Source organism: Vigna unguiculata, chromosome 10, assembly GCF_037176805.1.
Source record: "Vigna unguiculata cultivar grain cowpea cultivar isolate G323 ecotype 2 chromosome 10, ASM3717680v1, whole genome shotgun sequence".
In the NCBI taxonomy this organism is placed as follows: Eukaryota; Viridiplantae; Streptophyta; class Magnoliopsida; order Fabales; family Fabaceae; genus Vigna; species Vigna unguiculata.
Window position 1 is genome coordinate 53017923 of NC_140801.1, and position 26587 is coordinate 53044509.

General features: G+C 31.1%; 4 protein-coding genes across 6 annotated transcripts; 2 read left to right on the plus strand and 2 right to left on the minus strand.

Annotated features, from left to right (window-relative positions):
* The first annotated feature begins 7909 nt into the window (after positions 1-7909).
* On the plus strand, positions 7910-10018 carry LOC114166112 (uncharacterized protein At2g34160-like). Its single transcript, XM_028050777.2, has 5 exons — positions 7910-8173; positions 8304-8352; positions 9258-9320; positions 9424-9488; positions 9624-10018. The coding sequence occupies exons 1-5, from the start codon at positions 8036-8038 to the stop codon at positions 9723-9725; spliced, it is 417 nt and encodes a 138-aa protein (XP_027906578.1). The 5' UTR covers positions 7910-8035; the 3' UTR covers positions 9726-10018.
* Positions 10019-13264: 3246 nt separating this feature from the next.
* On the plus strand, positions 13265-15710 carry LOC114166672 (O-fucosyltransferase family protein). 2 transcript variants are annotated; one of them, XM_028051433.2, is made up of 6 exons: positions 13265-13487; positions 13646-13728; positions 14107-14177; positions 14278-14366; positions 14479-14700; positions 14784-15710. In XM_028051433.2, the coding sequence occupies exons 1-6, from the start codon at positions 13372-13374 to the stop codon at positions 15514-15516; spliced, it is 1314 nt and encodes a 437-aa protein (XP_027907234.1). In that variant the 5' UTR covers positions 13265-13371; the 3' UTR covers positions 15517-15710. The 2 variants fall into 2 exon arrangements, with proteins under 2 accessions (XP_027907234.1, XP_027907235.1); XM_028051434.2 differs by having other exon boundaries at positions 13310-13487; positions 14065-14177.
* Positions 15711-16120: 410 nt separating this feature from the next.
* On the minus strand, positions 16121-20806 carry LOC114166673 (DEAD-box ATP-dependent RNA helicase 15). Of its 2 annotated transcripts, XM_028051435.2 has the most exons (12): positions 20608-20806; positions 20387-20493; positions 19766-19866; positions 18921-19093; positions 18562-18793; positions 18344-18462; positions 18004-18060; positions 17722-17906; positions 17369-17513; positions 16776-16859; positions 16580-16643; positions 16121-16436 (listed from the first exon to the last, which is right to left on the minus strand). In XM_028051435.2, the coding sequence occupies exons 2-12, from the start codon at positions 20491-20493 to the stop codon at positions 16426-16428; spliced, it is 1278 nt and encodes a 425-aa protein (XP_027907236.1). In that variant the 5' UTR covers positions 20608-20806; the 3' UTR covers positions 16121-16425. The 2 variants fall into 2 exon arrangements, with proteins under 2 accessions (XP_027907236.1, XP_027907237.1); XM_028051436.2 differs by lacking the exon at positions 20608-20806 and having other exon boundaries at positions 18921-19220; positions 20387-20499.
* Positions 20807-22940: 2134 nt separating this feature from the next.
* On the minus strand, positions 22941-26207 carry LOC114165872 (SNARE-like superfamily protein). Its single transcript, XM_028050484.2, has 5 exons — positions 25959-26207; positions 24940-25053; positions 24443-24522; positions 23504-23628; positions 22941-23212 (listed from the first exon to the last, which is right to left on the minus strand). The coding sequence occupies exons 1-5, from the start codon at positions 26009-26011 to the stop codon at positions 23141-23143; spliced, it is 444 nt and encodes a 147-aa protein (XP_027906285.1). The 5' UTR covers positions 26012-26207; the 3' UTR covers positions 22941-23140.
* Between the last annotated feature and the right edge of the window lie 380 nt (positions 26208-26587).

A 26587-nucleotide genomic window follows, 5' to 3' on the forward strand; every position in this document is an offset into this window, starting at 1 on the left:
TGTAAAAGTTTGATTGACGATTTTTTTGTGAAAAGTCGTCAAAAATTTAATAAATACGTAAAGAAGTATCTGTTATATGTGATTTACTAATTGACATTAACGATATATAACAAATACTATACCTAATAAATATGACATATGATTTATTTCGATTATATTCACTTATTTTTCGTTTATTTTCATTTATAATTTTTAGAATATCATGATCGAGACAAGAGCAATGTGCTTCATTTTCATACATTAATTTGAAGCATAATGTCGTATTCTTAGAATGTAATTATCATGCTACAATTCATTGTTTGACAATGTTTTTAAGAAGAAATAAGAAAGAAAATAAATAAAACATAATTTAAAATTTAAATAATTTGGTATCCTCTGATATCGTTTTGAATTGACATAAAAGTTAAATTTGATGACATTAATTAGACTTTAAAATGTGTCATCCACTAGTTTGAAAAACAGTACCTTTCCGAAAAAGAAAACATTAATTTAGTTTATGCCAGGGCAAAAGGCCAACATCATAATTCATTAAATATCTAAATAACAACCGTTTCATCTCTTCTTTTTAATGTGTGAACATTTAAAAAAAAAAGGTATGTTGGATAAAAGATATTATTTCAGGTAAAAAAAATTAGCAAAGTTCAAAATATAAATGGAGAATGCTATAATTAAAAGAAAAAAAAAGTTAAATATGTTTTTGGTTTCTTAACCACAAGTCAAATTTGAAATTAGTTTGCCAGGAAAATTTTGGCTCAATATAGTTCTTCAACTTTAGAAAAATGTGAATTTAATTTTTTTAATAAAATTTTGTTAAGTTTATTTTGACATTTCAAACGCGTTTAATGGTAGAATTTGAGTTTGTTTACATCGTTTTTGACACACTTCCGCTTTTAGTTGAAAAAAACATTTGAAACATTAAACAAACTTACAAAATCTGATTTAAAGGACTAAATTCACACATTTAAAAAAAATGTACACTTCAATGTTAGTTGAAAAAAATGTTTGAAACATCAAATAAACTTAACAAATTTGATTTAAATGACTAAATCTACACATTTAAAAATATGTAGGACTAAATTTATTTAAAGTTTTTAAAATGGACTAATTCCAATTTTCACGAGAAGTTCAGGACCAAAAGCATATTTAAAAAAAAAAAAACTTTAATAAATTATGTAATGAAAATCAAATAAAAATTATATTAGCATTGCTTTGAATGGTTTTAACAGTTTATTAACTACAATATGACATTTATTTAGATAGTTATCATTTTGTTAGGTTGTCTTTTATTATTTTGTTATTTAATTATGTACGAATGACTTTTATTATAATTTTATTTTAATAAATAATTTTAGGAAGAGGATTTTTTGAACGAGCAGTGAACAACTAAACATCCTCTCGTTATGATGTAGTTATTTAAGTTATAAAATCATTATTTTCTTCTTCAAAAATAATAAATAATTCAGTTTATTAATTTTACTTTATATTTAATGTTTATTCAACCATGATTAACTGAACCACAATTTCATAATTTTATCTCGAATTGGAAAATCTTGTTTTTATCACGATGTAAATAGAAAATATCGATATCATTCCTTAACAATGAGGATATATTGTGTCAATTAATTAATTTTTAACTTTCCTAATATTAATGTTTTAATTGTTAAACAAAGTTCACAATAGAAATGAGATTTTCTTTAAATATTTTAGAATAATTGAGTAATCAAAATCATTGAATAAGTATTGAATTAAAATGCTCAGTGAAGTCAATTTTCAACATCTTTTTGTCTAATTCAATTATTTCTTATTTTTGTCATTAATTTTGTTTATTTTGATACAAATATTTATAATTTATGTCTTTAATTTTATTTTAAAATCTTAATTTTTTTTTACTTTCTTAAAATGTACCAATTTAGAGAAATTTATAAGAGAATACTTCTGAACTTATACAGGAGAAAATAATATCAAAAGTAGTATTGTAAATAAAAAATATTATCAAAATATAGTTATTTTTCAACTGCAATTTGAAATTTTTTGCTAAACAATATATTTCTTATTCTAAATATAACATGTATTTTCAAAATTTCTTTCTTTCTTCCAATAAAGCACGTGATGTTAATCATACGAAGCTTATTTACATTTTTTTTTTAAATTATGCATTTTAAGTTCAATGTTCAATGTCCAATTTTGCATTTCATATTTTCATATATAATTCAGATATTTTAAGGCATTTTGAATAAATCTGAATGGTGGAACACATACAAAATCAAGAGATCAAAGATCAAAATCACAAATACAAATTAAATAATTTAAAAAATATAATTTATTTATCATATTAACATATTAAAGTTAGATATTTGTCAAATCATTGATCATATTTCATCTGAACCAAACTGAATAAATTGGAACCACAAATACCTTTTTTTTTTTTCTTTTATTCAATCGAAAACAATTGCAGCATCGTTAAACATTCCTTATCTAGTAACCCAGTTTTTCTGAATTCCCTCCACCACTCGTTTTAGGTTTTAGGTTAAACGGTAAGCATTTCATCAAACATGTTATCTGTCAATACATTTCCTACTTATTTCACCAACCATTTATCTATCAGTAATAACCACTTTATGTTCCCTTTCACAATCAACGCTCAAAAATTAGGTTTTTCTCCAAACCCTAACATATAAATTTAGCATGAATTTTGTATGTTTCATTAACATTTAATTATAATTATTCTAATTCAATTTTTTTAGATAACATTATTGAGATCTATTATTACATTCAATGAAATATAAATGTACTACAAAATCGAACAATTGTCAAAATTTGTTCCGCACTAACTTTCTAAGTTGATGTCTTGTCAGATAATTGATTTATCTAGAACAATATATAAAAGGATTTTTCTTTTACTTTTCAAAATATCGATTTTACTTTTTAAATATAATAATTTATTAAATTTTTTAAAATTGACCGTTACTTTTACAAATTTTTTATAAAATTATATGTCTTTGTTTCTTCTCTTTTTCATTATTTATCAATAGTTATTTTTTTATCTGTTCTGATATATTTCACTTTATTTTTATTTTTATTATCTATTCTCTACAATAATAAGAGAAAAGACGATTTTAACAAATTTACTTTTTTATTCATATTTATTTTACTGAGAAGTGTAATATTAATTAGTCTTTTAATACATACTTAATTTGTTTTTTACTTATATTTATTTTGTGGTATATTTTATTTTTTTATCTATTTGTTTCCTTTTAGATTGATTTGTTCTAAAGTTAGAAATATATTTTATATTAATTTTTTAATTTTTAATTATATCCTTTTGTAATTTCTTATTACTTTATCATTTAATAAAGTATTAAAAATAATTTACTTTTATAGTATTAATTTATTTTTTTGTACTATTTTTAAATTTTAATATTATCCTTTTATGATTTTTAATTAGTTAATCATTTAATAAAATTAAGTTTATAAAATTATATTTTACTTTTTCGTTTTAAAATAATATTATTAAAAATAATAGTATATATTTATTAATGATACAAATTATTTATAATATCATACAAATAAATTGTCATGTAATAATTTTATCTTAGAGAGAACGATAGATAATTATATTTATATTAAATTATTATATTAATATTTTTGTTGTTGAATATTTTTCATGTGTACATAAAAATTAGTAAAGGTTTTAAATAATAATATTTGTAACTGTAACGTCCCATTTAATTTATAAACACAATCAAAGGAAACGTCACACATAAGATAGTAAAATCACGCAGTACTGGGGTTCCCATCATCACCCCTACAAAAAACAGGCACACCATGATGCCAACAAAAGCAGGATAACAGTTTAACTAAGAGTTTACAATCCAAAGACAACGAATACAGGGGCCATAGCCCTAAAGAAGACATCACGAAGAGAAGTGTAAGATCCAGCCCAGACGGCTAAGCGGTGGAATCACCATTCCCCTGTTGACCACGAGAACTTCGCCCATCTGCTCCCATCAATTAAATTGATGATCATCGCAAGAAGAACAACCACATACAATACAACCATACAAACAAACGGGTAAGCTAGAGCCAACACATATTCCTCACACAGTCAAGTACACTATCATCATCCCATATCCATATAACAACCAAGCATGTCATGACTCTTCATTCAATACACTACGACTCGACTCGACTCATCCGGATACGTATAACTTAGTCGGATTCAACGGATGCTTGCACTTGTGGTGGATACCCCTGCTCGACTCTGAGTTGCTCATCTCCGAGCTATGTGTTACAAGTGTTACGATGAATCAAATCTCCTCACCACAAGGTTAGCCCTTGATGAATTTCAGGCCTTCTGCTACTCTCACCACAGGGATCAGTCCGCTCTAAGTGAGACTAATTGGCCCCTTAGAGTGTCAGGATGCAGTCCTTACCTTGAATCCTTACCTAGTTATACAGATGGGGCACCACCATGGACACCCACTAACAGGGGCCATGGAATTACGTCCCGACCACTGAAGCGCGACCTCGGAGGTCTCACCTAGAGGCCCCAAGGAATTTACACGCTGACACGGACCAACATTCATAACTCAGCAATAAGAGAACATCAAATCATATTTACATTTCCATACCAACCCCTGAGCTTAATTCCTCATACGCATCGTGTTTCAAATCCATACCTCTGATCATCACCACCCCATGAATCTAGGGCCTCATCTCATATCAATAACGTGTTCCTTTTGGTTCAATCCACTCATTCATTTTACATGCCATGATCACACCCAACCCGTCATACGCAATTCATAATTCATGCCAAGCATACATAATACTCCATTATATACATGTTTCTCATCATACAATTCATACCTAAACCAATATCAATCATCCAAGAATAAACAAGCACCCAAACAGCACACAGCCTCGCCCAATCCCTCGCTCAGGCTGAGGAGTTTCGCTCGGGCGAGACGTGCTCGCTCAGGCGAGCCCCCCCTTCACCTAGGCGAGGGTTCGATGAAGCACCCAGGGAACATCACGGGATCTCGCTTAGGCGAGACCCCTCTCGCCTGGGCGAGGTGTTCACTCGCTCAAACGTTCGAACGGGTCGCCTGGGTGACCTTTCACGCAATGGGGTTTGGGCGAGTCTTCGTCAGGCTCGCTTAGGCGAACCTAACTCGCCTGGGCGAGATTAACATCTCTCGCCCCTGATTCACCTGCAACAAAGGCGTTTCCCGACCCAACCAAAACAGACCATTCGAGAATAAACAAATATTCAATCACAGCACTGCCTCGCCCAGCACCTTGCTAAGGTTGAGGGATCTCGCTCAGGCGAGACAGTCTCGCCCAGACGAGTCCCCTTCCGCCTAGGCGAGGGCTCAACAGGAACAAAAAGGCAACGCGGGATCTCGCTTAAGCGAGATCCCTCTCGCCTGGACGAGTTGTGTGCTCGCTCAAAACACACCCTGGTCGCCTGAGCGACCACTCGTGCAGGAAGCTCTGGGCGAGCCTTTGCACATCTCGCCTGGGCGAGACAAGCTCGCCTGGGCGAGTCTAACAGTGTCCACCACTGTTCGCACCTACAAAGCGCATGTTTTATAGACCAACCAATCATACAGAGTACTTTCACGCATCAAAACGAAGAATTTAACCATACAATTAGTAACCAACCCACAAACAAGTCAAAACAACACAGAACTGGAAACCCTAACTTCCCGTACCTGGAGGAAGGGTTAACGGAAGTCTTGGCAGCACGATAGCTAGTACTGTTGTCCCGAGAACAGCTAAAGAGCTGGAAAACAGTGGAGGAACAGAACCAAGGGAAATTTGTTACAAAGACCTGACTGGACTTAATGCCAAGGAAAAATACATACAAGCTAGGAGGGCACTTACGCGGAGTAGGAACTGGTCTGAGCTAGCTCGAAAGGGACCTTAGGCAAACCCTAACAGAGCGTTCTGTGAGGGGTAAGGAGAGTGACGACTGCTGGATTTTTCTGCAAGAGTGCAAAGTGAGGGTTAGGGCATCCTGAAAGGGGTTTTATCAATTGGGCCAACTCTAGGCCCAAACACAAGAGGGCAGAAAATTAGTAAGCCAAAATTAATGGGCCTTACAGTAACAAAATAAATTAGAGTATTATACTTAATAGTTCATTTTAAATGTTTAAATTATATATTTGTAATCAAAAATTTAATATTATGAATTTTGTTTTATGTTTTTTGCATGCACTTTTTACTATTTTCAACTTAAAATGTAGAGCTTAAGACTTTAATAATACCGAAATGAAAAGTGAAATTTAACAAACTATTTTTTTTTATCGTAGATGAGTCTATAAATATATCTTAGACGTACATTAATTAGAAAAGTCTAACAACACACTAGACGAATACAAAAAAAAATGAGTCTAGCAGTATATGTATTAGACGAGTTTGTCCATAACAAAAATTATTAGACAAGTATAACAATACACAATCAACAAGTTTGTTCATACATTGATTAGATGAGTATAATAAAAAACATTATATAAGTCATTTCATACATTAATTATATAAGTCTAGGAATACATTTGTTAGATGAGTATAATTAACAAATATTAAACCAGATTATCAATGCAGTTATTATACAAGTTTAACAATATAAATTGATGAATCTATCCATAATACATTGATTAAACGATTTAGTAGCAAATACTAGACGAGTCTATCCATACATTAATATGACAAGTGTGGCAATATACATTGCACAAGCTTGTGCATACACAAATTATACAAATCTATTAATGCACAATAGACAAGTTAGTCAATTCACTAATTAGACAATTTTTGCAATACACATTAAGTGAGTATGCACGTACATTGATTAGATGACTTTGTCCATTCACTAATTAAATGAGTCTATCAATAAGAATTACATAAGTTTGTTCATTTACTTATTAGACAAGTTTTGCAATACATATTACACAAGTCTAAATATACATGAATTAAACATTGAACAAGTGTACACTTTATACAGGTTTGTCGTGTCCTTATGCCTATTAGACAAGCCTAGCAACACATATTAGATAACTTTTTTCATGTATTGATCGGACGAGTCTACCAATACACATCAAATGTCTCTATTCATTCCCTGATTGGACGAGTTTTAAAATATACATTAGATAATTTTGTCCATATATTAATTAGACGATCTAACAATACACATTTGACGAGTATGTTCACACATTGATTGAACGAGTCTAACAATACATTAAATGAGTTTGAGTTTGTCAATGCACTGATTAGATGAATTTAGACTCTAACAATACATGTTAGACCAATATATTTATATATGTAAGAGTTTAAAACTACTCTAATATTGAAAAAAAGAAGAAGCTTATTTTGTAGAACTTTAATAGTGGAGAATTACGCGGGTCTTGGCATGAATGTTTGACCCATTCTACACCCTTATTCCAGTTCTGAATTTGTTCACCCACTTGCAAAACTTTGCATGTGGACCCACTGTAAGGCCCATAATAGTTTGAAATTAAAACTGATTTGACTTCATTTATATAAATTCGTATCACTTTTATAATTTTTTTAATTTGTGCATAAGTTAACTTTAATTTATATAACAGTCATTTAATTTATCTGTATGTTTTTCTCGTATAACTTTTTTTAAAAAGTCTGGTATTTTTTTTTTTTTAAAAAACACAGGTTGTTATTATTTTGGACGAAGAAATATAAGTTATGTAGGGTTATTTGGATTATATGTTGTATTTTTTATTAAGTTATTACAACAATTATAAATTTGAAACGTAAACACGTTTTCTGTCTCTAAAATATTATATTTGAACAATTTTAATATTTGAAATTTAAATTGAAGGAAAACAATTTTGTTTTGAACAAGGCCCAGTAATAGTAATGGGCCACTTCATCTAATATTTGGAGGCCTTTGTCCCTCCAACACATGAGATCAGAAGAAGACAGTAGATTCAGATTTGGGGAACATTTGGTTGATTAGGGTTTCTTGTTGTTGATCCTTTTGTTTTGTGTAGCAGTTGCTTCAATGTCACAACAACAGCAAACAATGGAAGCAATCACTGAGGGAGTGAACAACATCAATATCACTGAAACGTATAAGAAGAATCGTATCCAGGTCTCAAATACCAAAAAGCCTCTATTCTTTTACGTCAATCTCGCCAAGGTACTCATTTCCCTTTCGATATTCGTCATTTCTTCAGCCATGGGTTTTGTTTAATTTCTGTGCACATGTTGGATTCTGATTTTATTTGATTTTGTTTTGTTTAATTTTTTTTATCTGATTTTTTGTTCAGAGATACATGCAACAGCATAACGAGGTCGAGCTCTCAGCTCTGGGAATGGGTATAATGTCTTGAACTTTTTTTATTTTTTCACATTTTTTCATGTTGGGTTTGCTTTCCGTGAGCATTGCCACCTAAGTAGTAATTTGTTTTAGGCAGATTCACAAATGATTTAATGCTTTGGCAGGTTGATGTGTTATTTATTTTTCTTCTGCTATTTATTTTTTGTCATCTCTTTAGCGTGTTACATCTTTCTCAAACAGAAGAAAAGAACTTTACTCTCCTGAGATTATCTTATTTGTGAAGAGAAGTAATATATTCATAGAAGTTATTCTGTTGGAATTGAACCAAATGTCTTCACCCAAATATTAAAAAAAAATCTTAGAAGTTTTGTTAATGCACCCAAGTAATATTTGAAATGATTTTATAGAATTAGAAAAATATTCCCTTTGTCCATCCGGATTGGTAATTGTTCTTCTTTTCCTTCCCCTTTACCAGTGCTCTCCTCTGCATTGCTTATCCCTCACCACTGTCTATTTACGAGTTATGACTTACATTTAAGTGTAGTGTGGTCTATAACTGTTCACACATTTTTCAAAATTTACTTGTAATGCTGGATGCACGGTTATGCTCCCAAATAAGAGCTGAAGGTTGCATGATCTTGCTGATGTAAGCATAAACAAACATTGGAGTTATGATAAACAGTGTGTTATTTGTTTAACCGAGATGTATGTATATGTATAAACATCTGACTAACCTGAAGTTCTACTCTATGGGCCATTCAAATTTGAACTTCATCTTATAGTTTTAATTTTGGATTCAAGTATAATACACTTATTCGATGACATTGCAGAATGATATTCACAATTAAGATTACCAAGAAGACTGGATCCACTACGTGATTTATGTATAGTCATTCCTTTTAACCTATCTCTCATATCTTTCTTTATTTACTTTTTTGTCCAGCTATTGCTACAGTGGTTACTGTTGCTGAAATCTTGAAAAACAATGGGCTTGCTGTTGAAAAGAGTGAGATATCATATCCTCTTTCTTGGAAATGTCTCCCTTTCACCCATCGGCTCTCTCTAATTATTGAAAAATAAAACTTGATTCTGATGGAATATTTTGGCAGAAATCATGACATCAACCGTTGACATAAAAGATGATTCCAGAGGAAGACCCGTCCAGAAGGCCAAGGTAAGGAAAAAAACACTTTATTTTTTCTTACATTAGGATGTTTCTTACATTAGGAAGTGTTTCTATGAATTCTTTCCAACCTATTGAGTCTGTTTGATGGCTTGTAAAATACTTCTGGTGATAAATCGTGTCTAGATTGAAATATTGCTGGGGAAGACTGCAAACTTCGATGAGTTGATGGCTGCAGCGGCTGCTGAAGATGGTGAAAATGGAGATGCTGAAGAACACACTACTTAGAGGAAATGTACCTGTCTCGAGTGAAGAAGACAATCCTTAATGAACGAACTGCCATGGTGTGGTTTGTGTAGGTAGCGGAGAAGCATAGCATTCAATTTTATATAGATTGATTTGCAGTGTTGAACTATGCTATTCCTTCATTTCTTATCCCTATAAATATTTTTTTTTTTTTGTGTTTTTGCTGTTGCTGGGTTTAGTTTGTCATTTCTCGGTCGATAGGAAGTATTGGCACACTTAACTAGTTCAGTTTGAACAATAACATATAATCCAAGAGTTTTGATCCTTGCTCATCACTAACATTTCCTAATCTTGTTAGGTTCAATATGAACCTATGCAGCAACATTCTTAATTTTGTGCAGTAACATTACTCTGATAAAGTGGTTGCCGAAGTTAAAACATTTTGGTATATATATATATATATATATATATATATATATATATATATATGTTTTTCATTGTGAAGAAGTGAGAGGATTTATGAGTAATAAAAAATAAAAATGATATTAAAATGTTTTATAAAAAAATTTAGTATATTGAATTTTTAAATTTTTATATCTACATTATTCTATACTATTCATAAGGAGGATTCCCTTTTTTCTACACATTTTACTTTTAATTTTACCATTTAAGTACATTTTTAAATAAAAATAATTATTTTACCAATTTTACTTTTTATTATCATAAGAAAAAGTGAATGCACATAATACATTTGTTTCTACTAGTACTTTTTAATTAAATTTATATTATTTGTTTTCACAATTAAATTTATATTATCTCGTCATCTTATTTGTCTACGTGAAATTTTATTGTTAACATTAATAAAAGTGTTATTGAAAAATTATATCATATTATTTTAAGATAAGGCATTGATATTATATTTTTCATAACGTATAATATAGTATTTTGATTTACAATTATTTAATTAACTGATTTAGTTGTTTATGATATTAACTACTTTATATAATTAAGTAGAATTGATCCACAATCATGGAGAAAATTTTAACCAATTTTTGTTTAGAATATTATTAAAACTTATTCATATTAACATTAAGCAGGTAATTAACCAAGAATTGAGATCAATTGCTAGTAAAAAAATTATTTTCACTTAATTTAACATGTTGATATAATTAATTAAATTCAATGTTTATTATGAAATTACACACTTCCTGTATACACATGTTTAATAGAAATAGTGTTTATATATCTGTAAAAAAATCTTCCAATGAATAAATATTTGTTATCATTAATGACTCCATAGGTGGAATATCTCCCAGAATCACTAATTCAACTATACTTTCAGTTGAATCCTGCAACTCAAATTGTTCATTGTTCTTCCTATCATCAAAGGTTGATTCTTTGCCAAAATATTCTGAAAACACTTCTTCACCAAAAACATACGAATAGTTTTGAATGTCTCCTGGAATGTCTCCTGGAATGATAAAATCTGCAAGACATTGAGTTGAATCATCGCACTCATTCATATTGTTGCAATGTTCATAGGATTCGTCTCTTTTCCTTTTATTGGACATTTTTGAAGAATTGTAATCTTCAAAGGGAAGAACAAAACATCTTCTATGAATTCTTTGAATGTTGCTCCTACGTTTCTTCGCTATTTTGAATCCTAAATGAGAAACTCTGTGAAGGTTTCTTGATTTCATGATAACTATTACTCGATTTTTATACTCCTTTTTTTTCTTTGTATGAATGATTAAATTTGATTAAGAAAACTCATGTTTATATATATATATATATATATATATATATATATATATATATATATATATATATATATATATATATATATATATATATTATGAAGATTTCTATATTTAAAATATTATAACTTATTTAAATTTTAGGAAATCTAATAAAATCATTTGTGATAAATTTTGATATATTGCGAATTAGATTAGATAATTTTTATAAGAAAATAATCTAAATAAATTATTTAACTTTTAGATATGTTATTTTATGAGTTTAAAATTTAAATCTTTTTATATAGAATCTAATATAAAGCAATTTTATTTTAACATAAATTTGTTTTGTTTGTTTTTTTTTTAAAAGTAATGATAAATAATAGATTAGGTAGCAAATGTGATAAAAATAATTAAAAAGAACAAATAAGTAGATATGTTAGTTACAAAATATTATGATGTATCTTTAATATAGGCCATTATAATAGATTGGTACAATATATTTACTTTTTCAATAAAATAATAACTAAAATTATTTTCAATCAAATATAATTCTATAAACAACGAGTATGAATGTCATAGTTTGAATGGGACTGCTTTTCAAAATCTAATTTGAAATTTCATCCGATGTAATAAAATATTTTGATTTTGGATTGAATTAAATCAAATATGCAATACATCAAATATCATAAGATATTTTTATTCTTTTCGAGTTTTGCACAATAATTATTATTGATATTATCATTTGGAAACATAAAAAGATCAAGTTTTTTTTTTTCACACATTAAAACTAGTTTATGCGACATTTACGTATAATTTATTTAATTTCTGCATAAACTAATTTTTTTCTATAATACTAAGCAACAATGAATGTTAAATGAATGAAGAATAATACTTTTAATGAATGAAGAAATTAGTGAGATATTATTTGCATCCAATTTAGTAAATGAAACTAGTTACAATCTTCAATAAATTGTGGAGAGAAAAAGTAGACATATAAAAACAGTCTACATGATGCAAATAATATTCTTATGAGAAAGTAAATTGTTTCTGCAAATAACATTATAGAATTATAAGTGTTCTAGTTATTTATATGAGTAAAATATAGAAAATATAAAATTCTTCTTATTTTATTTTTTCAAAATTTTCTTGTAAAATATTTATAAAATATTTGAATTATCTTTTCAATATAAATTCATAATCCGAGTAAAATATGTTATAACGAGCTGAATTTTGTTTGTTAAGTTTAAATCTGCACTTCTTTTTAAAATAATTCAATATATTTTGAAAATCGTTACACCAAAAGCAAACCTTAAACAAGTGTGAACTTTGAACTCATAATACTTGAAAAACAACTTTAAATTTTTTGTAGTTACATTATTAGTTAGCTTTTGAAATTATTTTAAATATGTTTTTCGTTCCGTAACTTTTATCAAATTTTAGAATTAATTTATTTAAAAAATTTGGATCAATTTTATTTTTCATCTTTAGTAATACGTAGATCTAATCATTTTAATTAAATTTTGTTAGATTTATTTAATGTTTCGTATGTATTTCGAAATTATATTTAAGTGATTTATATTGTTTGATACATTTTTATTTTAATATTAGGTCAAATACTATTATGAAACATGCTTCAAATGTCAAATAAAATTAACAAAATTTAATTAAAATAACTAAATTCAAATATTTCGAAAAATAAAAACGCATCTATATACGGTGTAAAGAATTTTCAAGACATCTCTACATGTTTTATATTACAAGTTATCATATTATATAATTTTACTCTGTGATTAATTTATATTTAACCTTTTTCTATTTTCTTATTTTAAATGTTAAAATAAGTAGCAGAATACCGAACCGATGTGTGAAATGCACAGAGCAAAGCGATTTTTCCATGGTTGTGCAATTGCAGGATCTATACACTGTCATCACCAGTTCTGTGAAATCAAATGTTCGTTTTCTCTGTAAAACCTTTCTTCAGTGTCCTTCTCGTTTCGCTCTCACTCCTCTTCCTTCTCGTACTGCTATCGCCTCCTTCCCTTTTATCCCAAATTCCCATTTCTGGGTATGTCGTTTCTAATTTCAGCACCCATCTTTTTTTATGCCTTGAATCGCTATAAAGCTTTGAAATTCGCAACTGGGCACCTTCAATTTGTGGACTTGGTATCTTGGGTAGTGACATTTTTGGTTTCCGTTGCTGATCCGTGAATTGATGTTGTGCAGTGGGGAGGTGGTGGGTATATGGAATGTTCGGAGACTCGTGGAATGGAGACCTTGCAATTGGTGGCTACAAGGACAACAAACAGGTGCTTTCTGCTTGAATCAATTGGTGTTTGTTTTTACTACATTTCAGCTTTGGAAGGTTGAAAATTTGTTATATTGAATGAGCTTTTGTGATTACTGGATTCATTTTTGTATTGGGTATAGGGATAGCTAGAACTGTCAAAATAATTGAAATTCCGGAAGTTGCAGTGAGTAGATCTACTTCTGTGTTTGTTAATTGGAAGTTAGGGCATAGGATTGGGTTTTCAATGTTATTTGGAGTTAGATTTGCAACGGCTAGGGTTCATTGTTGAGGGTGGGTGAGGGTTGCAGATTGGCTTTTTATTTTCTGAATCAACCTTAATTGGCTTTCATTGCAGACAATTGCTTTCGTTTTTTTGTTTATTCTTGAAATGGTGCAGCTCTACCACTAGAAACCAACGGATATATCAGAGTGGATTGCTATGGAGGCCTCAATCAGATGCGAAGAGATGTGAGTACTTGAAGAAAAAATCTTTAGAATTTCTACTCCAGATCCTTGGAATATCTTCAATATGCTTTTTCTGCTTTCTTAAATTGAGATGAAATTGCAGTTCTGTGACGGTGTGGGCATTGCTCGTTTGTTAAATGCAACCCTCGTCTTGCCAAAGTTTGAAGTGGCCTCATATTGGAATGAAACAAGGCAATTTACCTTTCCATTTCTCTGGAATACCTCACAAATCTTTACTCAAAATTGTGTTCATTGGTTGACTAATAAATTTTGTTATCTTTCTGAATACTTGGTTCCATTACAGTGGTTTTGCTGATGTATATGATGTAGACTACTTCATACAGCATATGAATGGCTTTGTCAAAGTTGTGAAAGAGTTACCACCAGAGGTTGCATCTAAAGAACCTGTTCCAGTGGACTGTAGCAAACGGAAAGGGCAATTTGATTACGTTGAAAGTGTTCTTCCATCTTTGTTACAACACAAGTACATCTCAATCACACCAGCAATGTCCCAAAGAAGAGACAGGTATGATCAAATGTTAGTTGTTAGTATTTTGTTACCACTGTAAGTGAGTTTGATTGTTCTTTGTTTTTCTTCTTTCCTTGCAGATACCCTTTGTATGCAAAAGCTGCTCTGTGTCAAGCTTGTTACAAAGCATTGCGTCTTTCGAGGTCCTTGGAAATGAAGGCCTCTGAGCTTCTGGAAGCAATACCTAAACCCTTTTTGTCTCTTCATCTTCGTTTTGAGCCTGATATGGTTGCATACAGTCAGTGTGAGTACAAGGGTCTTTCTCCTGCTTCCATGAAAGCCATAGAGGAAGCACAAATCGACAGAAAACCATGGACTGGAGACTTAGCTCGCATTTGGAGACTACGTGGAAAATGTCCACTTACACCAAACGAGACTGCTGTAGTACTTGAATCTCTTTCCATCCCACCAACTACAAATATATACCTTGCTGCTGGAGATGGTTTGATGGAGATGGAAGGATTGACAGAGACCTATGCCAACATATTTACTAAGTCAAGTCTTCTTAGTAGGGAAGACTTCACAAACATGCATGGCAATACAAAAGCTGCTTTGGATTATTATGTATCCATTAACAGTGATTCTTATGTAGCTACGTATTTTGGGAACATGGACAAGATGGTTGCAGCAATGAGAGCTTTCAAAGGTTTGTACAAGACTCTATTTTTGAGTAGAAGAGGTTTTGCAGAATTAACCTCAAAGGGTCTTAGGGGAAAGGAGTTGATGGCAGCGCTGTGGAAGGTTCACAGAGATGATTTTGCTATCGGAAGAGGCTCTGCTCTGCCAGAGTGTTTTTGCGAATTCAAGTTGTGATTTTGGATCTCTGTTTTGGCATTATTGATGTTAATTTTTCACGGAGGCACACGTTAGAAGAAGGGTCTGGTCATCTTCATGGAATCCAATTGGATGAATCCAAAAATATATTGTTTTAGAATTTTTATTTGTTATGTTGTGTAATTTTTTATTATTATCACTTGAGAGAATATAATTAGTCTTTCTCAGTTTTATTATGGCTTTTATTTTGGTAAATTTTTTTAAGTTTATTAATTGAAGGGATGAAACATAAGTGAGTCGAGTCAATTTGGCTTTTGTTCTTCCTTCTAAACTCCTGTTATGTTTTTTAAACTATTCAGTAAAGATTTTTAGTGCCTTGTTTCTGTTACGTCGAAAGTTGAAAAAAAAATATCAATAATCTTTACTCGTCCCTTCGTTTATATGTTTTCCGATCGTATATTTTTCTATCACAAGGAAAAAAATAATCAGCTCCCATTTTTTTTTTTAATTTAATCAATTTATGATGACAAAACTCCTTTACGATTAAGCAATTCATATGAAGTACATTAAAATAATAATTTCTTTGCTACTAAATCTTGCATCCAGATATCAACCCCAACAGACCAGTTATGTGACGCATTGATACATGAACTAACTTGTAATGTTAAACTAATGGATGAGTTGACGGTACTGCCACAAAATGTTTCAACAAATCGATGATTAACAACACATTATAGGCTACGATGACTACCATGAATTTCTACAAATACAAATGCTGGGTCTCAAAATGAAGTAATTCAAATCGACCAATCTTCCAATTTAAAACAATATAACATTTTTCGTTAAATATTGTGTCAAAGCACTCAAATTCATGAGATGCCACCTAATCCATCCCTCAATATGGGCAAAGATCTTTCGAATCCCACCTCCCTATTGTCCAAAACGTCATCAATTTGGCACTGCAGAAAACAAAAATAAGTCAGTTTTTTTACTAACGTAAAAACTTGAGACAGTATTTCATCTCATTTGAATTATTCAACAGTGTATTTATTATCTACATGCAATCATCATACATCTACATTGAATAGGAAAACAATCTTACTGTATGTCGAAGTGTCAATTTGTTCAGGAAGCTCCTTAATATCAACTTCAAACCTAGATTGCACCTGAAATCAGCATTCAGAATTTTGTTAATAGAAAGCACCGTATGGAGAAAAGATTCCTTGATTCCTTACATTTCTTAATGTCAGAGTACAAAAGAAATGTTAATACAGCTCCATGAAAGAGGGGGGCTTGACCTGATTAAGAACTTCAGAGTCGGCAGTGGAGGAGACAAAAGTAATAGCAAGCCCCTTCGTGCCAAATCTACCTGCTCTTCCTACCTATAAATTCACAAGTTAAATAGAAACGTAGCTTAGGATGAAGTGAAAGAGGTGGAGAGAGGAAAAGATGAAGAGGGCTGGAAGAAGAGAGAGGAAAATAGTGAATACAAGAGGTGCTTTAAAGTGAAAACATGGAATGTGAGTGTAGGACACAGCATAATTATACTGTGTCTTATAGTGTTTTAAAGGTTAACACCCTACACAATGCCACATAATCAATTATAAGGTCCAATTTCTTTAAATCTTTTTATATGCAATATAATATAATAATAATAATAAACAACTGTCGAAGACTTATATCAACTAGTAACACAATAACAAAAAAATTAAAATAATATTATCATAACAATATTTTATTATCATTTATCTCCATTCCACCTCAACCAAACAAATCTCGTTTGTACTCTTTTTCTCACCTATTTCCCTTCGTTTGTTTTACTCTCTCTATGTCTTTCCGCTTCTACTAAAGGGAGCATAAAAGAAATAAATATAATGGATCCAGCAATTACCCTGTGCAAGTAAGTATCGGCAGAATCAGGCATGTCATAATTAATAACTATATTAACACGTTCTATGTCAATTCCCCTCCCTACTAAGTCAGTTGCCACGAGAATCCTTTGCTTCCCTTCCTTGAAGCCTTTGTATCGTTTCAATCTGAAATGGGTAAATGTGTTAAAACCAAAAATAAGGCTGCAATTATAGATAAAAGTTCACATCTATGCAAATGAAGGGAGTTGAAACGCCCAATCAATCAGTCTACCATACTTTGAATTGAAGCTTCTGAGACACAGAACTTACTTAAAAATCTAAAAACTCAGAAGTCTAAGCACATGCCACCAATTTCAGAAGAACTTGTAAATACCTCTCTTCCTGTGACATTGCAGAATGTATGCAGATGGATGGGAAGTTACACTCCACAAGCAACTTGTTCAACTCTGCTGCTCTGCTAACACTCTTGACAAAAATAACTACTTGGTTGAAATCCAGAGCATCAAGAAGATCATTCAACTTCCGGTTCTTCTCTGACTCTTGCAATTTGATGTAGTGCTGAAAAAGGTTACAAGTGAGTAGAATTAAGCTAGAAAACAGAATTTCACTAAAAAAACAATTACCAACAGGAGAGAGAAACGTTAATAAAACATACCTGGACAAGACCATGAAGCGTCAACTTGGCCTCATCATCCACATAGATTTCCATAGGCTGAAAACAAAATATGTTGATATTAATTAATCATCATAGAAAACAAATAAATGGAGTTCAGTTATTTTCATTTACTTATAATTGCAATTACATTTAAACAAGGATAAACATTGAAAATAAAAAATAAAAAATATACTAACAAAAATGCTTCGTAATAAAATAATAAGCTTCATGAAATTTCTAAGAAAAGAACATCAGTGGTACACAAATAAATGAGAGAAGGAACTACTAAACCATCCTACCATATAAGGTACATTAAATCACCAAATAAAAAGAACATTACATCTTGCATAAATTTCTTGCAAACGGGTCGAATCTCTTTACTAAGTGTGGCTGAAAACATCATCACTTGTTTATCATGAGGAGTCAATTTGAAAATCTCCTGGACGTCTCTTCTCATATCTGTGAAGGTAAAACAGAAGAAATAAGAAAAACATGATAAGATATCATAGATTGTAAAAGCATAACAAAAAACACAAATTTACAGGGGAAGAAACAGACCAAGTGATTCAAGCATCTTGTCACACTCATCAAGTATGAAATGCCTCACGTTCTTTAAACCAAGGTCCTTATCTCTAGCCAAAGCAAGAATCCTCCCTGGTGTTCCAACAACAATATGAGGACATTCATTCTTGAGCAATTCTTTGTGAACCTTGATATTGACGCCACCATAGAAAACAGCAGCCTTTATATCAGGAAGATATGTACTGAATCTCTCAAATTCATGGCAAATCTGGACAGATGAATCTTTATTAAGTATAGGTAATACAAGAAATACCTTTATGTACGTAAACAGAAGAGTAGAAAACAAATTGTTCTAGCAGCTCATATACTTTACATCCACATGAACGCAGACATACCTGATAAGCCAGTTCTCTTGTGTGGCAAAGAACAAGAGCTGCAACTTGACCAGGAACAGGATCAACTTGCTGAAGTGTAGAAAGAACAAAAACAGCAGTCTTTCCCATCCCAGATTTTGCTTGACAAATAACATCCATTCCTAAGATTGCTTGAGGGATGCATTCATGTTGCACTAATGAAGAAGCAAACAAAATTGTAGTGGACGAATCCTCAGTAAGTATATATGATCTGCCAGATCCTTTTAATGTAAAGGTTTACCAACCAATTTTCGTGACCAATAATATGCTAGTAGTGATTACCTGGTAAATCAAAAGAAAATAGATTAGAGAATAAGAAAAATAACAATAATACAAAAAAACCATTAAAGATACAATCCAGCAAGAAAGATTTTAGCCGAGAAAAAAATAAAATAATAACCAGTGAGTCCAGATTATCTTTAACGCCAACAATGGTTTTTTGGTAGCTTCCTGAATAATAAAAGGTTTCAAAAGGGAATATATATATATATATATATATATATATATTCCCTCTCAAACATACAATACAATGACCAATAACCCACTCTTAGTAAAAAGTATATCTTTTAAGAAAATATTGAAATCTTAGCCAACTGAATTCAACAGTGTAAATTTTACTGAAAATGAAACAGAAAATACATAACATTATGATCAATAGCATTGGCAAATGGAGATGAAATCACTTAAGAGCACAGATAAGCAGGACAAACATCATTACTAGAAAGAAAACTACAAATTAATCCTAGCCATCATGAAAATTTAGTAGAAATTGTACGACTATCCTCATATATCAACTTCAAGCAAAAACATTTAATGCTAAATCTTGCCTTCTGAAGGATGCTCAAATCCTGAATCTACAATGGCTCGCAGAAGCTCTGGCTTCAACAGGAAGTCTCGAAAACCCGAACTATGGATGCCAACATAACCCCTGCATTACAAAAACAATATATACACAAAATCAGGAGGTGCAACATAGAAGTTTGGCTTGAAAACCTAAGCAAATAATTTTTTTGAAAACAATGCATCAATATGTCACAAAAACACTACAAAAGCCTCAACATAGAATTGTGAGTGTAAATTGATGCTTATTATTGTCTACCCTAATTTCACTTTTTTAATATCTATACAATCTACGCTACAACACAGGGTTAGGCAACTATCTCTACTTATACATTATATTACTGTACAAACAATGTCTTGTTCGCTAGACAAGACCAGCAAACAAATTACTTTAAAAATAAAATAAATAAATAAATAAATAAATTTACATTCACGCTCCCTAAGGTAGTACGAATTGATACCAGTAGAAGCAAATAAGAACAAACATAGCTACTTCCATTACTTTCAATCGCGTAAAAGCAAAACAAACTAATCAAAGAAAATGACAAATTCACAGTTTCATAATAATAAAAAAAAAAAAGGATAAGAGAAAGAGGAGGGAGACTAACTTCTTGCCGGATTCTGCAGGCTTGGCAGAATCGGGAGCTTTCTCATCTTCTTCTTCGTAATCGAGGAGCTCTTCCTCGTAAGTCTCGGCGTCCTTCAATTCTCCCATCTGATTCCGTTGGTTAGGGTTACATTTTCAGATTCAGTTTGAGAGATTGAGATAGAGAAAATCCAATTCAATTGGTTGCAGAGAGAGACAGAGAGAGAGTTGATAGAAGCTGACCTTCGAAGACGCAACGGAAAGAATTGTTGAGAATGAGATTGAAGATGAAAATAAACCCTAGATCTGGTTTTGGGTTTTAGGAAGAGTAACAGCAGCGAGTGGAGCAGGGACGAGAAGATATAGCGCGTGCAACCATGGAATAGTCCGAAAAGCCCTTCCCATTTTCAAGTTTTCAACTGTCCCACCACCAACCTTGACGATACTACTATAGGAAAGAAGGATTAATTATGGAAAACAAAACCATTCTTTTTCCAAAATTGATAAATATTAATTTTATACTAAAACAAAACAGTGTAAAATATTATTTGTGAACCGTTTATAAAGTCAGTGTTTGAATTCGTGAGACCCCACTAATGTAATATTTAATCTCTTATTTATGATCAAATTGAAAAAGTGGTTTTATAAAATTTAACAATAGGATATTTACATATTTAGATACCAAAATAAAACGTTTAAGAATCAAGTTTGCCCTTTTGTTTATTATTTTTTGTGAGAAAAATATTGCTCTTATTTTTTTAAGTTCATGCTAAATAGAGACTCTTCTATCACATATTTTTAATAGATAATAACAGTCCCACTGGCACCAATTACGACAGCACAAGTGTTAATAATAAGAATATTGGTAAGAATTTGCCTTATTCGGTACACGTATTGAATGTAAATTTCGAAATTTGCTGCATTAATGATTGTCTATAAAGTAATTTGGTGATATTGTTGGAGGAGCCTATGTTTCGAGAAGAACAAAACCAAATATGAAAGGTTCAATTATGAGTGTTAATGTGAGTCTATCTAAACCATTTAGATCCGGTCTGCACTTGGTTTACAAAATACGAACTGGACTGGTTCGTCCCACATTTTCAACACGGGTCAAAAAGTCTGATCTGTCTTGCAAAAATGCGAAGTTGGCAGACCAACCCGTTTTTTTTTTAAATAATTAATATAAAACTTTGAATGTTCAACAAATTGAGAAACTTTAATTAGTTCACAAAATTAAACAAAAACTTTAAAAAGTTAGATGATAAATTGATAATTCAATATTTCTATCATATTCACATTCTTACTTTGACATACACAATGTATTATTTAAAGTTAAACATATTCAAAAATACATAATACTTATCTTTTTCAATCATACAAAATTCTGAAACATTCATACAAAAGTATAGAAGAAAAATAATCAATATACACAAATATATGTTTTTTATATGGATTGCATACTTTTACAACTTAGACTTCTGCAGACCAATAAGCTCAATATCCTAACCTGCCCTACATTTTTTTGACGAGACCCACATTACCACCTCTATGTTCAACCACGGTTTTAGAAGTCAAAAATATAATAAATGAGGTTTTAAGATAATAAAAGCATCAAGTTATCTGATAATAACCATGATAATACTTTAGAAGAAAATATTTCTAAAGACAATTATTTAGATATTTTTATTAATTTGATTTACTTTGTTTTGGTTAACTCTTTCGTTTTTAATGTATTATATTATTTTGGTTACTTTATTTTTAATACTAACATTTCTGTATATTTTTAATTTTGTTTAAGCATTTATTTGTTAGTTATGATATATATTACAATACGCAAAAGCTAAAAGTTACACATCCCCTTTTATTGGTTATTGGCTAATTATATTGATTATTGGCTGTGAATATAGATTGAGCAAAAACTTTTAATAAATAACTTCAAAAAAAATGGTATGCAGTAATTAGATATTTTTGTTCTTTTTAAATTACTTGAATAATTTTTTGAAATAAGATATTTAAAGATATTTGAAGAAAAACCTCCACAAAAGTAAACCACGAATATTATTATTAGATAGAATTATGAATCTATTTCTTTTAGTAGTGATAGTTCATCAAATATGTCTAATGAAATATATGAACATCTGAAACAACTATTATAAAAGCCTACAACTACTAAAGAAAAGTAAAGAGATAGAGTTTGTAGAATTATTCATGGTAGGCCTAGTATGAAATGTTAAAATGCCATTACTTCATGCACCCAATGTTTCTTTCTGCATCTTCATAAATGTGATGAAATAACTATTTTATCCTTAATAAAAGAAATTTGGATTAGCTCTACCTTCAACTTCACTGTTCATAAACACACTGATATGTTAGAAGATACCAAAATTAGTTCACACACCAAACAAGTTACAATAATGAGTTAAAAAATGTTTTGTTCCTAGTGTTTATGAAACGGTATAATGAAATGCAACTATTTTAGCCAGCATGAAAATCCCTCATTCCATAAAATGCAATAATGTGCCACACAGCAAACAATATGCAAGGATAAAAAGAGGGGGAAAATAGGCAAATTATAGTAGGCAGAATTTGGGAATTCTATAAAATACCAGTGCTAAAAATTGAGAAGATTTTAACACAAGAATTTTAATATAGTCGTTGCAAAGCGAAGATATCCAGCACAGTCTCTGGTTGCTTGCCCGTATGCATTTACAAGATGCTACACTGAACACAGGACTCATACCAGTCATTATAGTATGACAACCTCTGGATTTCTTATTCAAAACTCTGTTGGAGGCTTTAACCTTATCAGTCTTTTGATTCTATCCTTTTCTGTATTTTCCAAATATCCCTTCAAGACATAACACAGAAAATTTGTCAATAAAAGCATCAAGAAGAAAATTGCTCTGTGAAACAATGGAACAAAGCTTTCTCAGGGTATCCATCACATGCATTGCAGAAGATAATGGGCCTAATAATAAGTAAATAAGCAATGCCTATGATGACATATATCACATGGAATTCTTTCCTATATGAGTTCCAAAGACAAGCAGATAGAGTAAACTGACAAAAAATCAGAAGCTCTGATTTTGGTTATTCTGTACAACTGAAAGTCTGAGAAATGTTCTGCATGCCTCCTTACCTTCCATACAATTTCATCCAAACAAAGGCAAATTCGTCCATACTTGTCAAGGAAGAGACGCTCACTTGGGGGCTTCCCACATACATCCTTCACAGCTGAGGTTATGACGAAGATCACTTCTGACACTGGATAGAAAAAAAGGTAAATAGAAGCAGATATGTAAATTGAAAAGTATTCCAGGGCTCTTGAAATTTATATTTCCAGCGCCAGTGAAATAATGCATAACGCTAAAAAGGCAGATGTCATCATGTCATTAACCATCTTCTTGGTAAGCCAATCAAAATCATTCACGAAATGTAGAATCCAAAATATGTCCCTTATAGACAGTTAAAGTGATCGCTAGTCTTACCAGCAAATATGCTAGAAAAGGAATGTTTATCTGCAATAGTTATTATTTGCATTATCAAAATAAGAAAGTGTAGGCGAAGTTTTTCATCACTACTTTTTGTCCCAAAAACCTACGATTTCTTCGTAGCTTGATGTCTATTAGACAAATTAAGATACATTACAGAGTTTTATAGAAAAATATATAATTGAAATCCAGCTTTCAAAAATCTGATTCTCTGTCTCCACAACTCTTATTCTTCTTACTCTTCTTTCTATTACTGAACTCTTAACTCTATCACTTTTGATTGCAAATAGTTTATTATATCTTATCATCCTATGCACGTTTGTCTAGGTGCATCCTGCTTACTAGCAGCAACCTAAATAAAGAAGCTCAGTCTCTTGTAGTATAACCGGTTAAGTATATTTGCGTCAAGACTCAAGAAAAATGGATATAGTAGCTCTGTTCATATTTTTCAAATATACCCTTCTCAGTCAGCACTGCAATCTAAAACAAGTGAGCCTATCCTCTGCCTGAGAGCTGCAGAATGACTAATTTCCATGATTTTATATTACAACCAACAAATATAAAATATAGAGTCCACGAATACATACAGGCAAGCTCGTCATATGCGTCCTTTCCCACAACATAGATGCTGACATCCCCAAGCACCGTGTATACTATATAAACTGATCTGAAGCAATGAAGATGTACAATTACTATAGCATCAAAAAAGAATAAGAAGCAATTTTCCTCAAAAAAGAATATGAATGCTAAAGAGTTGGTAATGAAAAGATAATCTTATTTTAAGTCAAACTTCAGATCGTGACAAATGATGATTCAAGTTTTCAAAAGCTGCTAAACATCATTGACCAATGCGTGTTTTAGTCATGTAGAACACTCGTACAGTTCTACAAATACATCTCTGATATTTCTGCTATCAACTACACCATCTGAAGATACTGTTTTGCCAAATACCAGGTCCATTCTTTCCAGCAACTAAAATTATTTAATCTGTAATCTTTCTGCTCTTGACGAGGCAATTCATATAAGCACACACAGATACATGAAATTCAAAGTAAAATATAAGAGAAAAGTTCGCTATACTGACTTGTGGCAAGCAACTAGGAGCTCTTCGTTTTTGACACCCTTAAGATTATCAGCTCCTAGTTTGACTAAGAAAGAACGCCAGTGTAGGCGCTCCTCAGCAGGTACCCCATGAAAACTGCAATATTGAAAATCATTATGTATTTTATGTAGGCATGACCAGACAATATGTATCAAAACGGGGTTATGTTATTACAGTTAAAATGTAGCCCAAATACCCAATAATATAAAAAGCATGCTGGAAAATTTTTAGAGACACTAGGAAAATTCACCACCAATGAGTTGGAGTAAACCCATATAAAAGATCATCCTCTACCTCCAACGCAAAACCTTTATGACTTTGTGTTTTGGGATCTTTTCTTATGTTTCCGTACTTTTTCATTTCAACTCAAATACGACTTTCAATGCGTGTATTCCAAACCGTATGCCTTGTCCCCCATTTATGTTAAGACACCTTCCCTCACCCTTTTACCACAATGATTCATACCCAATTTAGAAAATCTTCTAGAAAGATATATGGGGAAGATTAACCACCAACGAGTCATTGTAAATCTATACAAAAAATCCTGAAAACATCTCCAACCCTAAAACCTTAAAGCCATTGTATAAGTCGGTATTTTTTTTTCTTATGTATTACTCTGCCTTCTCATTTCTGATCAATACATAATTTTCAACTTGTACTTGTATTTCTAACAAAGAAGCACTCCAACACAAGATCACATAATTAGTTAAGTGGAATCGTGGAAGCACTTACGAAAAATCGGACTATTGTTTAACGGAGACAAATGCCCCTTTTTCAACATGTTTGAGAAAATAACTATATATCAACTACTACTCTATCCCGTCAAAATCCATGCCAAACCCATTTGAGATCCAATCTAAATAGCAGGATTCGATCCACAAAATCTAAAATTTAGATGCATAATGAGAACATTGAAACGAATTGGAGAAGTTGAGGTATAACTGAGAAGCACAGCAACAATAAAAATTGGGAATGGGAAGAAAAGATGGATCTGAACGTACCGTTCGATGAGGATATTGCCCTCAGCGTTGGCAAAGAGCACCGCAAGGATCATATTCTCTCAACTCTTTCTTTCTTCTTCTGGTTTCAGCTCCTATCCCCAATTCCCACCACCGTCTTCAAGCATCAAGGGTTCCAGTGATTAATGACTTAAATACCCTCGTTTGTTACACTTTATGCTTGCTTGTTACCTGAGAATAACTGGTGTGTGGTATGGATATTTCGGGAAAATAAATTGTGTAGAAACGAAATCGACTAAAGTATGCTCAAATCCAACGAAATTAAAACACTAAATATTTTCTTGAAAAACTTTTAAATAGAAATGGCAACTAGAGTAAGCTCAAAAAATGTGTTTTATACCTATTTGGTAATTTCTGGGGTATAACAAAATTATTTACAAATTCTTTTAGACTATCTATCTATATATTAAAAATTATTTCGAAATATAGTTTAGATAAGATTACATAATAAAATAAAATTGAGCTTTCTAAAATTAAAATTAAATAAACTGTATCATAAATTATGAGTTGAAAAACTACTTTTAGAAGAAAAAAATTAATTTCACATATGTAAACAAAATATATAAAATAAATTATAAATAATTATTAATTTTTTTCACCAACAATTAGTA

What these genes read in the sequence shown, in the direction of transcription:
- LOC114166112 (XM_028050777.2), top strand. Translation starts at nt 8,036, where the DNA reads ATGTCACAACAACAGCAAACAATGGAAGCAATCACTGAGGGAGTGAAC. An exon ending in TTTACGTCAATCTCGCCAAG is followed by an intron (nt 8,174 to 8,303) that starts GTACTCATTTCC and finishes TTTTTTGTTCAG; the next exon opens with AGATACATGCAACAGCATAA. An exon ending in GACCCGTCCAGAAGGCCAAG is followed by an intron (nt 9,489 to 9,623) that starts GTAAGGAAAAAA and finishes AATCGTGTCTAG; the next exon opens with ATTGAAATATTGCTGGGGAA.
- LOC114166672 (XM_028051433.2), top strand. Translation starts at nt 13,372, where the DNA reads ATGTTCGTTTTCTCTGTAAAACCTTTCTTCAGTGTCCTTCTCGTTTCG. An exon ending in GCTACAAGGACAACAAACAG is followed by an intron (nt 13,729 to 14,106) that starts GTGCTTTCTGCT and finishes GAAATGGTGCAG; the next exon opens with CTCTACCACTAGAAACCAAC. An exon ending in ATGTCCCAAAGAAGAGACAG is followed by an intron (nt 14,701 to 14,783) that starts GTATGATCAAAT and finishes CTTTCCTTGCAG; the next exon opens with ATACCCTTTGTATGCAAAAG.
- LOC114166673 (XM_028051435.2), bottom strand. Translation starts at nt 20,493, where the DNA reads ATGGGAGAATTGAAGGACGCCGAGACTTACGAGGAAGAGCTCCTCGAT. An exon ending in CAAGAGAACTGGCTTATCAG is followed by an intron (nt 18,794 to 18,920) that starts GTATGTCTGCGT and finishes TCATCTGTCCAG; the next exon opens with ATTTGCCATGAATTTGAGAG. An exon ending in GCAAGAAATTTATGCAAGAT is followed by an intron (nt 18,061 to 18,343) that starts GTAATGTTCTTT and finishes TTTTGTTTTCAG; the next exon opens with CCTATGGAAATCTATGTGGA.
- LOC114165872 (XM_028050484.2), bottom strand. Translation starts at nt 26,011, where the DNA reads ATGATCCTTGCGGTGCTCTTTGCCAACGCTGAGGGCAATATCCTCATC. An exon ending in CGCATATGACGAGCTTGCCT is followed by an intron (nt 23,629 to 24,442) that starts GTATGTATTCGT and finishes TTTTCTATCCAG; the next exon opens with TGTCAGAAGTGATCTTCGTC. An exon ending in TGGATGAAATTGTATGGAAG is followed by an intron (nt 23,213 to 23,503) that starts GTAAGGAGGCAT and finishes TATGTCTTGAAG; the next exon opens with GGATATTTGGAAAATACAGA.